This window comes from Diabrotica undecimpunctata, chromosome 10 (assembly GCF_040954645.1).
Source record: "Diabrotica undecimpunctata isolate CICGRU chromosome 10, icDiaUnde3, whole genome shotgun sequence".
NCBI lineage: Eukaryota > Metazoa > Arthropoda > Insecta > Coleoptera > Chrysomelidae > Diabrotica > Diabrotica undecimpunctata.
The window spans coordinates 29,923,754-29,940,361 of NC_092812.1; the positions used below are offsets into that span (position 1 = coordinate 29,923,754).

Genomic DNA, 16,608 nt, shown 5'->3' on the forward strand with positions numbered 1-16,608 from the left:
GTATTTTTTTAAATAATTTTTCTTTTCCAACCCTTTGACGTAAACTGCATCAGCGTTTTGTGTAATATCCTTTAAAATATTTGCAAAATGATAAAGGGGTGTAAAACCAAAATTCCAATCAATGCAGTGATGATTTCTTGTTAACCAAGTTGCCTGTCTGTGTAAATCGGAAGACAACATTCTAATAGGAAACGGAGACTTGAATACATAATGACAAATTTGTGTTCCATTAAAAGCAGCAAGTTCTTTCACTACAAATTTATTATTTTCTATTTTAAACCCTTGAACGTCTATTACCAGATTCATTTTAACAACTAACATTTTGACTATGATACAGACCTTTTATTGCTGTCTCACAATTTTAGTTAAAGGATTGTAAGAGAATTCTTTTTCATGCAATATTAAGCAATAAGCGGAAACATTGTTTCCTACAGATTTACTAGTTTCAAATTCTATTCTCAAAACAACAGAGCCACTTTGAATTATTTCTTTTTGTCTTGAACAATCAGTATGCACTATAGGAGCATTCTTTTTAAATTCTTCTGGACTGAATATTGGTTGATTAGTTTGAATATGATAATAAGATTCTTGGAAATTAGCAAACATCTCATACAACGTTGCAAAACGGTTGGTGTCAAAATCTAAGTTGAGATCTTGATAAGGATATCGCTCCGAATTAAGAAACATACGGATATTTGTTAGATTGCAGTGATCAAATTTACTCATATCTTTCAGCATTTTTCCTTTTCGACCATCATGGAAAGCTACTACAATGTGTCGAGGACTTTCTAGCTTTGTAGTTGTTTTTACTGGCCAAGTATGACGTGTTGAATTATTTAAAGTGGGATACTCAACCAATTCCCAACTTCTAAATTTAATAGGTAGTTCTATGTTACTACGAACTATTTTGTTTAATCGCAATTGTTCGCTAATATTGGGTAAAATATGAGGTACATTCCAATATAGTTTATTAATTGCAATTTTTGGTTTTTCTGTTTCATCTGTAGCAATAATAGCATCAATATCATCTTTATCTCGTATTAAGACTAATTCTTGTCTCATGTTTATTATAATTTTTTGAAAATCTTCGAAAAATCCGGACCAAATTTTTAACGGTATGCATACGTTAAAATTGCCATGATTATCAATTACCAGTTTATCACCTTTTGGAAACCATCCAGCATTTTGTAAGAGTTTACTCTGATTTTCATTAAGAGACAAATAATTTTTCAAAGTCGAAATTAAACCAATATTTCGTACAGAATCAATTATAACACCATTTAACTCATACCTTAATTCTCTAAATAAATATGATATACCGTTATTAATAAATTGAAATTTTGTTGGAACTTGATTTTTATCGGTTAACATTTGACCTTCAATGTAAATATAACTGTTACATGGTAAAGTATAGGCGTCTAGATCTTGGATAGGAATTCTAATTTCATCATTATAGTTTAAATTTGATGTATATGGTTGATAAGTGTGATACTGATAATCTTCAATAGTTGTATCGCTAAAAGGTTGACCCAACACATGTAACATTTCCATTATATTAAAACTTGATAACCAAGTGATTTCAAAAATTTACGATTTTTAGATGTTAACAGCTTAGATGTTATCCTTCTACTAATTGTTTTAATGAGATGACGTCTTTTATAGGAATGTTTGGGATAATTACTTTGATGAAACCGCAAAACCATTTTACTCAATTTTTCTAAGATGTAGCCGAATAGTAATTGTCTCTTTATTAAAATTAACTAAATTTCCTTGTTGATCTAAAACACGAACAGTTATGTTGCTTATCGTCTTGTTGCTTACAGGATAATACAAGATGGTTAACGGTTGCTCGACTATTTTATACCCATTAGGAACTTGAGGAAAAAATTGATGAATAATATGCACAGCCTTTCCATTTAAGAAAGATCCAACAGCAATATTACAATCAATACAGATAGTATTAACTTTTAAAATATTTACCACATTCGTGGATATATGAAGTTTATTTGGTGTTAGTTTAACTCTTTCGAAACCTAGTAAACTTCCTATAGAATTATCAACATCAAAATTAATCCAATCACTACTTTTAATGCTAATTCTATTTGTATTTATATCGGGTTTCATACTAATTATGCTAGCGGTTTGAATCATTTCATTTTTAATAATTTTAATAATATCATCAACTTCGTAGGCACCTACAGGAATTTTAAAGGTAAATTCGCTGTTTTTACCCCACACAAAAACATTATTATGAATATCGACATTTGGAATACTGTTAAAAGTGTCAAAATTTGCAACACCAATTTCATAATTGAAATTCTCATCAAGATAAATCGGAGGATTGTAATCATCACTGAGAATTGATGATTCTCCAGTAAGGGTGAATGTGACTGACATGCTGGTTCAAGTATAAATGATGCTCAATGATTAATTATAGTAATTAAATAAAAATCTTAAACAGTTTTGACCACAATTAAAAGAATTAAAATTTTGAATGACATCATAGTTATATACTATAGTAACGTTTCCATTACTTTTAAAATATCGTACTAATTCAGTAGGAGGAGGTAAATTTCCATAACTATCAAAATAAGTAATAATTGTATCTTGTTTAGCATATGCAGTCCAATGTGTACCATTTCCGTCTTTCGTATCGTGGTTTACTATACCTGATTCGTGTTTTTGTATTACATGAGGTACAGAATCACGCATAAAAACTCCACGAAAATGAGGAATATGTAACAAACCAGCATATTTAACAAGATCTACATTAGTCATTGCTCGTTTAGGTAGCTTTACCGGGAGTTTCTTGAATACGGCTTTAAACGGAAACCTTTGCCGCGACGTTTTATTCCGTAACCTTTGTATGGTCTTAAATAAAACCCCGCTCCTTTTTTTGCCGTTTGTTCCATTACCAAATTATGCCTTTGTTGTTCAGCAAGTTTTTCAGGGTCAGCTTTGGCATCATTAACCGCTTTGGCAATTCCAGCTGCACCTCCCCCAACAGCTCCTAACGCTCCGAGCAATGGTAACAACAAAGGTAAAAAACCACCTTTCTTGGGAGCTCGAATAATGCGTTTTCTTTTTTTTTTCAATGCACCTCCTTTTTTTGGTTTTTTAGAAAATCCCATACCCAATTTACGTTTACCTTTCATTGCTGTCGTTACAAACCAAGCTGCAATCTTTTCACCTAGCTTAGCGTCCTTTGATTTTACCCGTTCCCACGCTTTATTTTCCAAAATTTTATCTGCTTCGTGTCTTTCACTTAAATTTTTATGTTGTGAATACGCAATGTCGTGTGTTTTACACGCAGCGTCTAATGCGTTAATTCCTTCGTCCCCTCTCTCTAATCTTTGATGCAAGTGAGTTCCAGGACCACAAAATTGATATCCAGGTATATGTGCTTCGAATGGAAGTTTGTTAATGAGACTGTTGACTAATCCTTTTCCTAGTCGACGTGTTTTCACTTTCGCACGTTTTACCATTATGGTACTTATATATATATTACAACCTATTTATACTATCAGTTATCACTTGAACGTTCTGAAGATCATTCAACAAAAGAATCGTTTACCTATTGAAAATCATGATAATAACGATGCATTTAAAACGGGAAAACATGGTTGTTTGTTTGGAGGTGATTCTAAAAGAGGTCTTATTGTTGGGGCTAGTGGTTCAGGAAAAACCAATGCTATGTTATCTTTAATTGATCATCCTAATGGTTTAAGATTTGAAAATATCTATGTGTATTCTAAAAGTTTACATCAACCAAAATATGCATATTTGCGAACTTTAATTAGTCCGATTAAAGAAATAGGTTATGAGGAATATGGTAATGTAGACGACATCATTGCTCCAGAAGATATAAAAAATAATTCTGTTATTATATTTGATGATGTAGGTTCATGCAATCAAAAAATTATTCAAAGTTACTACTGCTTTGGTCGTCATAGATCCACAGATGCTTTTTATTTATGTCAAACCTATTCAGCAATACCTAAACAACTCATTAGAGATAATGCAAATTTTCTAATAATTTTTAAACAAGATATGACAAATTTAAAACATATATATGATGATCATGTGAATATTGATATGTCCTTTCAAGATTTTAAAAATGTGTGTTCTCACTGTTGGAAAGATAAATTTGGTTTTCTAACCATTGACAAAGATTGTCAATTATCGTCTGGTCGATATAGAAAAGGCTTTGATGCGTATATTAGTATATAAGCTTTATAATTTACTTATATTTCCTCAGTTATAATGGATCCTCAGCTTGCTAAACAACTAATTAAAGGTAGGCAAGCTTTGAAGCAAAAATATAAACGTTTAAAAAGTGGTATAACTGATTCACAAATACAGTTGGAAAAAAACTATACACCCATTACTAAACCGATTAAAGAATTGCTTACCGCATTGGAAACAAAACAACCATCTGTTAAACAAGAAATTATTACACCACAATCAGAAAAAGAACTTCTTGGAAGTAAAAACTTAAGTCCTATTAAGAGAGATCCATCCACCTTTAGAAAAATAGCATTTTTGACACCACCACCTCAACTAAGCAGCACACAATTAGGATCCAGCACTCGCCCTACAGAACCCACTAATTTGATTGAAACACCTTATGAATCCAGAACACAATTGAATGAATTTATAGATGATACTATTTCACAATTTTATCAAACCGATCCTGAAGTATCGCATGATTATTTTGATCAATTTACAGCACCACTTCCAAGAGATTTTATTGAAGGAATGGTGCGTGATGTGACAGGAAAATATGATCATATTTTGGGTATATTCTACGATCCTAAAGAAAAAAAGTTTTTCATTGGAGATTCAGAGATTTACTTTGATGGGTCTACTATTGGAATAAAAGGAGTGAGTTATCCTGGTACTCTCGGAATTTATGAGTTGTTATTTTTAAAAAAACCTGTTACGTATACTGAGCAAGACATAAGCTACTATGTTGATATTATAGAACGGACTAATGCTTACCGTAGGAATAATAATAGGGCTTTACCTATTCGTACATTTCCAAACGATATAAAAGACAAGTGGCTCTACATAGTAAAACCTAACTTAATTGAACCCATACGTCCTAGATCTGGTTCAATACCATCAGGTGTGCTTACGCGGGGAATGTCTTCCAAACGTGGTGGAAAATTAACGTTGAAATCTTCCAAAAATGGTGGAAAAATGACGTTAATGTCCTATAATAAAAATCCTATTGAATACAAATATTTTGATGATTTTAATGAGTTGATTGATAGACTACGATTGCTAGTAGCTTCTCAAGCAGCGGGTAATAACGGACACAACAATGAAATTATTTCAATAATTGAGGAATTGCGGGAAAGTGGAGTTATCGCATAAAGTGCATAAATATTGCAACTTTTGTTAAATATCATTCAGTGCAAAAATGCCTCTTAACAGATTCAACCAACACTACCTAACATCTCAAACCTGTAATGTCGATGAAATTGTCTCAGAGCCACTACAATCTCAATTTTACATTTGCCAACCTGCCGATTATTGTAGTGTGTGTATAATTACTATTCGAGGACGTAAAGACTTAAATGTTAGCAAAGATTACTTTGTATTGGATGGCAAAAACATTCTATATACTATGCCTGTAACTGGAAAAGTAAAAAATGTTAAATGTTTCCCAGAACCGCTTAAAATGAAGTATAATAGTTCATCAACCATCTTAGAAGATTTGGTTGATAACAATGTTTTTACAAAAAATGATGTGTTATCATTTCCACTTGTTCAGTTTAAGTCATATAATGAAATTTATGTTGAATTGACACTATCTTGTCCGTTAGTAAAAACGTAAATAAAAAACAATATATATTTTGAATTTTTTTATTTTTGTAAAATACAATTATTTTGATGACTCTTTATCAGCATTATCAACATCAGTTTCATATAGCACAGACGGAAGATAATCTTTTAAGCGATCTAAATAAGTATCCAGTTCCACTTTTCTTAACAAGGATACAAACCCATGTAGACAAATTTGCTTTTCTAAAAACAAATCGCAAGTCTCATACCCTTTTTTATATTTCGCTGACAGGTGTATACAATAGTTGTCATCAAAATATCCTCTTCCATATACTAGTTCATGTTGAGCATCCCATTCAAGATTTAGAAATATCTGTTTTAAACTCTTAACACCAGTATCAATGTCTGTTATAGAAATCGTTTCTGTATACATATTGAACAACTAACGTGAATCCGAGTTTTTCTACATATATAGTACATATCCCTCCTGCTATAGTATATAAACAGGTTACGTCAAGTAACTGCTAACATTATTTAAAAAAAATATGCCTTTAAACAAGTTTAATCAACATTATCTTACATTGTCACCTACCTGCTCATCAGATGATATTGTGTCAACACCTTTACCACAATTAAAGTCAGCTTTTTATATTTGTGATTCATTTGACTTTCATGTAAAGTGTCTAATTCGTTTAAGAGGAGAAAAGAAAACGAGTCTAAATAAAAAATATTACGTACTCGATAACGGTGGAACAGCATTTAAAAGTCCTCTAACAGCTAAAATTGAAAGTGTTGCACATTATGCAGCAGATGGAGATGTTGAAATAAGTTCAAAAACATATAAATTTCATGAGTTGGCCGGTATCACAATTAGAAAAGGTGATGTGATACAATTTAAAATAGGAAAAACGAATAATATCTGCATAGAGCTGTTGTTACAGTGTCCTGTAGAAAAAAATGTCTAAGGCTCAAGTTGTTCATGAACTTCATGCTCCAGCTCGAATTAATTATCCCCGGAGACATGTAATCGTTAAAGGATTGCATGATCTTATACAAGCAGATTTAGCTATTATGAATTCATTTACTAAAGAAAATAAAGGTTATAATTACATTTTAGTTGTTATTAACGTATTTAGTAAATACGTATGGGCTGCACCTGTTAAAACTAAAACCGGAAAAGAAATTACAAATGCAATGAAAGACATATTATCTCAAATGAAAAAAGCTCCTCAAAACTTGCAGACTGATAAGGGCACAGAGTTTTACAATAAAGATTTTCAAACATTAATGAAAAAATTTGGAATTAATCATTACAGTACTTTTTCTAACATTAAAGCAAGTATGGCTGAACGAGTAATTCGAACTTTAAAATCGTTACTTTGGAAACGATTTAGTATGCAAGGTAATTACAAATGGTTGGATATATTACCAGAAATTGTATCAAAATATAATAATACAAAACACTCTACTATTAACGCTATACCTAGTAAAATAAACGATCACAATGCGAAATATATTACTGCATTTAATCATATAAAAGTTGTAGATTCTAGGAGACCAAAATTTCAGAAGGGAGATTATGTGCGTATAAGCAAGGTCCGTCATGCATTCAACAAAGGCTATACTCCTAATTGGACTACTGAAATTTTTAAAATTGTTAAAATTAATTTAACTAATCCTGTAACATACGTTTTAGAAGATGAACAACATGAAGAAATTCAAGGATCATTCTATCGAGAAGAATTACAAAAAGTTAAATATCCAGATGTATATTTAATTGAAAAGGTGGTGAAACGAAAAGGAAATAAGATTCTTGTAAAATGGCTTGGATTGAAACAACAGTCTTGGATTAATAAAAGTAATGTTGTATAATTTACATATATATTTTTAAATAAAAAACTTATAAATTATTACATTATGTTTTATTCATTACAAAAATAATTTTTATACATTTTATTTCTATGACTATTACTTAAAATTGGAGAAATACATTTTTCCATTTCTTTGATGCGACGATGAAACCGATACCTATCAACTACATATTGTTCCCAATTTCCTTTTCTAGCGTCTTGATAAGCAAAATTCCAAGTGCGTAGTATATACATTTCATTATTCTTGTTAAATGTAACTTTTTTCATTTAAGTAGCTCAGGATATCTATAAATAATTTCTATTGCTATGGTGTATACTAGTGGATTTGTATCTTTTATATATTTAAGTACGTTTAAACCAGCATCTGTAATATTACTGCAGTTTTTAACTCCCAACTGCAAAATTTTAAACGAAATGATGAAATTTATATTTTTATATGCATCCAAAATACAATTTAATATCGGTGATACTTTCCAGAGTTCCGAAATAGAGATTGTTCCTAACCAAACTGTATTTATATCCCTTGATATATTTAACATCCTCATGTTATTAATATTTTCAAACTGCAACCAAATCTTTTCAAATTTTATTTTCTCTGATTTTTGTGAATAGTGAAAATAAACGTCAATTAGTTCTTTATTCAATAAAAATTGTTTCCACTCTTCATAATTAAAAATGATGGAACCATTTGTAATTCCACATATTCTGATGCATGGTTCGAAAGATGATCCAAGTATACTTACAGCAACATATTCATTAGGATTTGCTCTATTCAAGTAAAATCTTCTCTCACCCAAGTAAATTCTTGAACTACACATGGTGACTGCATTGATTTTGCAGTTTAATTTCTTTTTATGTAGGATTATAGAGGTGGGAATAATACAACAATAACAAGAACAGTTAAATTAATATTTATTTTCAAGATTTTACAAAATCATTAATGTTTAAAATGTCAGATTTAAACTATAGTGACCCCAAGGAAGGGTATCAAATGAATTATTAATTAAAAATCTTTTGTCATCAAAAGGACTTAAACCAATTTTTGTTTGCTCTATACTAAAAACATTATGAGCATCTGAACGAATTAAACATTGAGAAATAAATTTTTCCGAATTTTGTTGAAGACATTCTATGTAATCATTAAACGTAATTTTGTTATTAATAACACAATATTTAACTCCTTTTGATTTTTTTACAACAGTATTATCTTCACATTTATAACTATACATTTTAGATCTTAAACCAACAAAATGCGTTATAATTCTACCACTAGCTTCGTCTTTCATTAAACCTGGAACTTTTTTATTATGTAGGGGTATATTATATTGATTGTTAGGAGCATAGTCACTTGTATCAAATCTATGAATATCAGTACATATAATTTCTTTATACAAGTCGTTACATTTAATTTCAAATATAAAACTATCAGTATCTGTATACATAATTTTGCAATTATTTCCTAGCTTTGGTAATATATAATTATAGTAAAATTCATACATACATGTTTTTGAAATATCTAAAATAGACATTCCAATATATAAAGGTTTATTAAAAATTAGCTCAGTTTTTTTCATTTCAATTGCCATTAAATCAGCGTCAAATATTGTTCTGTTATGAAATTTTGGACTAGCTATTAAATTTTTTGCACCATATCGACCTTGCCATTGTCTCGTCAATTTCACAATTCTATGTTTCCGGATATTTTCCATCGTTTTGCCGTAAATACTGTTAACTTTAAGCTTAAAATGATTCTGCTCAAACTTAGTTTTAGCTTTAGTTCTAAGTTCTGTATTAAGATCAATATAAGGTTTAAGCCATGCAGATTGTTTAAATTGTAAAACTCTATGAATTTTTGTAATGATCAATCCGTGCGCTATTGCTTGTTTTAAAGCGCGGTAGTGAATAATATAATTTTTTTTATTTGATAGTGTTGTCATTAATTTTGGTAACTTTGAACCCGGAGGTATTTGATGTTCTGAACAGAATGGAAAATCTTTATGTAAATCATGTAGTGTTTGCGGATATTCTATATCTACTTCAAGTATATATCCAAAAAATGCATCATCAGGTATATCAGTTACATCAATATTTGTATTAACCCACTTGAAATTACTTATTGGAAGTGGTTGAGACATTGCCCAACCATATAAATTATTGACATCAACATAAAAAAGATATTTATTTGGTTTGGTTGGGTCATAGTTTGTCATATATTTATTATTAGCCTCCGAATATCTTGAACAACATTGACTAATACCACCACGAATTCCTTTTTCGATAAATAATATCATATCTACATCACCTAGTAGCTCTAATTCACATTTTGTGTACAAAAGCATACAGTCAAAGGAATATCCGGGAATGGTATAGTACCATGCTGGATCTAAGCCACTAGCCCTATGACCTATATCTCTAAAATTTTCAAACACATCTGCTAATAAAAATATATCTGTTTTTAAATATAAATCTGAATATTCTCCCAAATTTTGTATATTGAATTGTTTCCAAACATTAAGTGCATGTTCATATTTGTCATTAGATAAAGCTTCATCATTTAGTTTATTATAAAAATGTTCTGGTGATGGTAATTGCGTTTCATTGAGTTTTTCCCATTTATCAATGTAATCGTAACAAAATACACCTTTTCGTGTAAGTAACTGAAATTTAGAGTCAGGTAGGTGTTTAAATTCATACTTTAAATTCTTTAACTCTTTAATATCTACTGTAGATACTAATTCATCAAGGGATGCACCTAAAAATCTAAGTGAATCGATAAAACGAAATTTAATATCAATTGGTAAATGTTGAGTAAAGGAAATATATTTTTCTTTGTTTATGGGTAATAATGTAATTTTGCCTCTTTTTGCAAGATCTTTTATTATGAAGTGCGAATCGTATCCCGACAAATTATGAAAACAGACTGGTACTACAAATAGTTTTTTAAAATTCAAATTACAAATTTCATGTGCAAAACCTCTAAAATCACCAGTAAAATGATTATGATCTCTTACAATGATATCTGTACATTTAAAATTATTTTCACAAATATGACATTTTTGAGCATATATTGTATTAGGTTTTATTTTCATAGGAACTATATTTTTTATTTTTGATTGAATTATTTGAGCAACGTTTGACATTTCATTTGCAAACCAATCCATGCAATCAACTCCACGATAACTTTTAAAAAATGAGATATTATTATCATATTCACATTTTACAAAATATCCACAACTAAATGCAGTATGTTTTTGATACTTTTTACTTTCTACAGATATGTCAAGAGGTTCAAGCATTGATTCAAAATCAGCATATATAATAAATGGTGTTCGTTGTTTATAAATAAAATTTTTAAATTTAATTATTTTATTTTCGGGAATTACAATTTTGTAGTCATTCATTTTTTCACATAAAATTAAATGTTTGTTAAGCCGTTCTTGATTAGTAAAATAATTTAAACATCTATCACATATAATTTTTTTATGACCATCTTTATTTAGTTGACTATTTAATAATTTAGATAAATTTTTAATCCAACAATAATGATAAGTAATACTAACTTGTTCATTGTCAAGTGGATCAGGCGCATCATAATCATTTAACTTTTGAAAATATAAATTTTGAATCATTAGCAAATTAACGTGTTGCTGTAATTTACTTTTAGATAGACGTAACGGGGTTATATTAAATTTTTTTCCAATTAGTTCCAAACCATAAACATTTATTGAAATATTATTTAATTTTTCAAAAACTGCTATTTTATTAAATTTAATTGGAATTTCAAGTCCTTCCAAATTTAAAACTTGACTATAATGTGGGTACGAAGTAATTCGATTGACGGATTGATTCGCTGGATGTAATGCACTTACTATACTCCAGTAAAAACAAGCTTCATCAAAATTTCTAACGTTTACACAAGCTTTTTTATTAATAATTTGTTGAGGTAATTGAATATAGCTCGAACCATTTCCAATTTCATATTTATTAATGTTAATCTCTAAAGAAATTACTTTACTTAATGCCCAACCTGAATCACGTTCTTGAAACTCTGATAATTTGTTTAAAATAAAATCAACTATATGTTCATAAAACCATTCATTTAAATTAGTAGATTTATCAATGGTTGCATATGGTGTGTGAAAATATTTAAAATCTATCGTTTCTTCATCATCTACTGTTTTTTTTATAAACTTGCCACAAAACGTACTGTTAACCTTAATTATGTTAAATCTAGATAAAATTAACAAAATTTTAGTTTTAAATAAAGACATAGCATCATTTAAAAACTTTAAAACATCTTTATGTTTTAAATTTACTATTACACCACTTTGAACCCTTCCATGATAAACTGTGGCTAAATCTTCCCATTTAATTGTATAATTATTATCTTTTAATTCTTTAAGCTTATTATAAACAACTGTTAAATGACTTAATTTTGTTTGCCACATGCGAATATTTCCGATTTCAAATTTTTTTGTTTTTAATGCTTTAAAACATAAACTAATTGCAATATCAACATGTTTAAGCCATGATTCAATTTCCTCAACAGTAAAATCATAATTTTTTTCATAAAACTTTTTAACTAGTTTGTTTACATCATTAGCAAGCCTTTCTGACATTTTAAACTAACACTCACCTTAAGATTTTATAAATTTAAATAAAGCTGCCGGATTGCCTTTGCCTGTGTCCTTTTCTCCAATAAATACTAGCGAATATCTTCCATTTCCCAATTCCAAAATATGATTTTTAAGCACCTCGGTAGATCTAGGTGGTAAAAACACAACCTTATCATCCAGTTCCAAAACAACAGAATCTCCGAATTTCGAAGCAGTCACCTTGGCTTCAGAAATTTTGTATGGAACATTTACTTGAAGTTTATTTAACTTTATAATAGGTTTTCGTTGTCCTTCTAAAAGAAGAAACTCATTTAGTGCTTCTAAATCCATTTTTTTTTTCTGAAAACGTATCACAAATTACTAAACTGTTAACACTTAAAACACTTAACTTACCGTTTAATAACACACCGAACTGTTAACTAACACACCGAGTTAAATCTGAATATCACTGACTGAGATACTTAACGTAACGTAATGCTTTCAGTGAAAACTTTCAACTTACTCTAAAACGCTGTTTGCTTCAGCCTTTTATAGCAAATCTCACAACACATTTCAAGGATATCCGGTGTTAACCTTGGTATTGACCCTGACATCAACATAGACATCAACCTTTACCTTTAAACTTTGACATTGACCTTGACCTTTGACATTTACCTCGACCTTTGACCTTTGACCTTTGACCTTGACTTTGACCTTGACATTGTCCTCGACCTTGACCTTGACCTTGACCTTGACCTTGACCTTGACCTTGACCTTGACCTTGACCTTGACCTTGACCTTGGGCTTGACCTTGACCTTGACCTTGACCTTGACCTTGGGCTTGACCTTGACCTTGGGCTTGACATTTGAACCCCCACCATTTAACATTTATAATATTTGCCTTACTATAGTCTATTAGCTTATACAATGTACTAATTAATAAATTAGATTAAATTCTTTTGATTTTCAATGTAAATCACCCTATATTATTCAAGATATAACTTATAGATAATTCCTGTCGCCTTGTATATTTTAAAAATTGTTATTTGTGATATTCAATGCTTTAAATTTAAAAAATTGACCTTGGGCTTGACCTTGACCTTGACCTTGACCTTGACCTTGACCTTGGGCTTGACCTTGACCTTGGGCTTGACATTTGAACCCCCACCATTTAACATTTATAATATTTGCCTTACTATAGTCTATTAGCTTATACAATGTACTAATTAATAAATTAGATTAAATTCTTTTGATTTTCAATGTAAATCACCCTATATTATTCAAGATATAACTTATAGATAATTCCTGTCGCCTTGTATATTTTAAAAATTGTTATTTGTGATATTCAATGCTTTAAATTTAAAAAATTTATTTTTCATCTTTTTACACATTTTCGATTTGAATCGCCCTGTATTTCCATAAGTTATATACATTTACACTAAGATCTGTGCAGTCTATTTGCTTTTTGTATAAATTTTTCTTTCTCTTTGATTACACATATTCCTCAAGATAATAACTTTTGAATAACTCTTGTCACCTTTTATTTTTTAAAAATTATTATTTGGATAAGTAAAGTGCTAAATAATCTCCATCTTTTTTATTATACTAGATTTGAATCACCCTATATTTCTTCGGTTAATAATTAACAATATATTAATTTAAATTTAAAAAATAAATTTTTCGTCTTTTTACACATCTTCGATTTGAATTGCCCTGTAATTCCATAAGTTACACACATATACACTAAAATCTGTTCAGTCTATTTGTCTTTTGTATAAATTTTTCTTATTTCTTTGATTACACATATTTTTCAAGATAATAACTTTTGGATAGCTCTTGTCACCTTGTATATTTTAAAAATTACTATTTGGATAAGTAAAGTGCTAAATAATCTTCTTCTTTTTTATTAGTCTTGATTTGAATTACCCTATATTTCTTCGGTTACTCATTAACAGTACATTAATTGCTAAACAAGATTTTATTCATTCTCTTTGATTTTTCGATGTGAATCACCCTATATTAATCAAGATATAACTTATAGATAACTCATGTCGCTTTGTATATTTTAAAAATTAATATTTGTGGTAATAAATGCTTTAAATTTAAGAAAAATAGATTTTTCATCTTTTTACACATCTTCGATTTGAATCGCCCTGTATTTCTATAAGTTATACACATTTACACTAAGATCTGTTCAGTCTATTTACCTTTTGTATAAATTTTTCTTATCTCTTTGATTACACATATTCCTCAAGATAATTACTTTTGGATAACTCTTGTCACCTTGTATATTTTAAAAATTATTATTTGGATAAGTAAATCGTTTCTTGTTTTTTATTAGACTTGATTTTAATGACCCTATATTTCTTCGGTTAATAATTAACAGCACATTAATTACTAAGCTAAATTTTATTCTTTTTGATTCTTCAATGTGAATCACCCTATATTAGTCAAGATATAACTTATAGATAACTCCTGTTGCCTTGTATTATTTAAAAATTAATATTGCGGTATTAAATGCTTTAAATTTAAAAAAATAGATTTTTCATCTTTTTACACATCTTCGATTTGAATCACCCTATATTTCTATAATTTAATTTCTTCTCAGTATAGTCTACCTTGAACGCATAAATATTTTCTTATCCGCATTGCAAGATGTTAGTAAAAGATGCGGTCGTTGATCGATTCATCAACTTCATCGATTGCGTAAAGGAAGATCTTACCGGTTAGCGACCGTAACAATGGGGTCGTTGATCAGAAACTAAAAAATTCATATTAGTATAAGACATATATACTGTTGGGTGTCTATAAAAAGCTAATTTTTTTCTGAGTTTAAATTTATTTCTAGTTTTTAGAACGTCGTGCTACACATTGAAAAATAATGCTTTAAAATAAATAGTTATTTGCATTCATCTTGTGCTGAGTTTAACGCATCTTTTCTCTATTCTGTTTTCCTAATAATAAAAGAGAAGTATGTTCTTTAAAATATTGCCAAAAAATATGTATGGATCCACTGTATGGTTAATAATGGTTTTTGATAAAACCTTCACATTTTTTTGACAAATAAAAATTTATTTGATTTATCATTTAAGTATCGTATTTTTTAACTGTATTGAGTTCATTTAACTTTGATGTCAATGTTCTAAATGATTTTTGGGTACAAATTTGAACCTTTAATAAAAATTTAGACAGTTCTTATCCTATTATAATTTTTAATTTTATTGAGTGCATTACACTTTGATGTCAATGCTCTAAATGATTTTTGAAGCTTTTACATTCTTCTAACTTTTGCAATGAGTTCATTTAACTTTGATGTCAATGTTCTAAATGAATTTTTTATCCAACTAAGGGTAAATAAGGTATTAACCTATAGTATTTTCTAAATTTGCATGGAGTTCATTTAACTTGAAGTCAACGTTTTCAAGTTGTAATTTTTATTTTGACTAAAGTTTGCTGCACTTTGCCGCAACGTTAATCTGAACCTAAGTTTTACTCTGGTTAAAGTTTGTTGCTCTTTGCCGTTAATAATTTTTCTTCGAACTAAAGTTCATTTCTCTTTTGCAGTCAATGTTTATTCAACTTAATTTTTATTCTTGTTAAAAGTTTCTAGACCTAGGTACTTGTCCTTTATGGTACATTCTATTTTAGATTGAATGAAACTTGTTTTCAGTTTTTCTCTTTGAAAACTAGTTTGTGGTTAGGTGTATATATTGGAGATGTGCCTTTTATACTATCAGTCTGTAAAGATAATTCAGTGAAAATGTCAAAGAATATAAGAATTCAACAAAACGTACAAGTTAAAAAACCAAAAATCGAAAAACCTATTCCCAATTTAAAGCCCATCGCTGAAGAACCTAAAAAATCTGTAAGTACTTTTATTTTGTATTTATTGTTTGAATATTATTTTCTAACTCGCCTAAAATATGGTTAGAAACTTAAATTGTTTAAAATATTTTGTTTTATATATTTTGAATTTATTGTTTTAATGTTATTTTTTTATCTCGCTTAAAATTAATGTATTATTATTTGGGTGTTATATTAACGTGTTTTAAATTCTATTTTTCGATACTATTTTCTAATTAATTATTTTGCTTAAAATCTTTTCAAAAGTTTAAATTGTGTGGAAACATTTTGTATTTTTTTATTTTGTATTTATTGTTTGAATATTGTTTTCTAACTTACTCAAAATATGTCAGAAGTTTAAATTGTTTAAAACATTCTCTTTTATATCTTAGGTTTATTGTTTTAATGTTATTTTTTATCTCACTTAAAATCTATGTATTATTATTATTTGGATGCTTTATTAAATTGTTTTAAACACTCTATCTTTCGATTCTATTTTATAATTAATT

The 16,608-nt window shown here is 28.9% G+C and overlaps 1 protein-coding gene across 1 annotated transcript; it reads right to left on the minus strand.

Moving 5' to 3' along the window:
- Positions 1 to 342: 342 nt before the first annotated feature.
- Positions 343 to 1,551, minus strand: LOC140451674 (uncharacterized). Its single transcript, XM_072545517.1, has one exon. The coding sequence runs from the start codon at positions 1,549 to 1,551 to the stop codon at positions 343 to 345; it is 1,209 nt and encodes a 402-aa protein (XP_072401618.1).
- Between the last annotated feature and the right edge of the window lie 15,057 nt (positions 1,552 to 16,608).

Bases quoted from the DNA above. Each gene is read 5' to 3' on its own strand.
- LOC140451674 (XM_072545517.1), bottom strand. From the start codon at position 1,551: ATGGAAATGTTACATGTGTTGGGTCAACCTTTTAGCGATACAACTATT.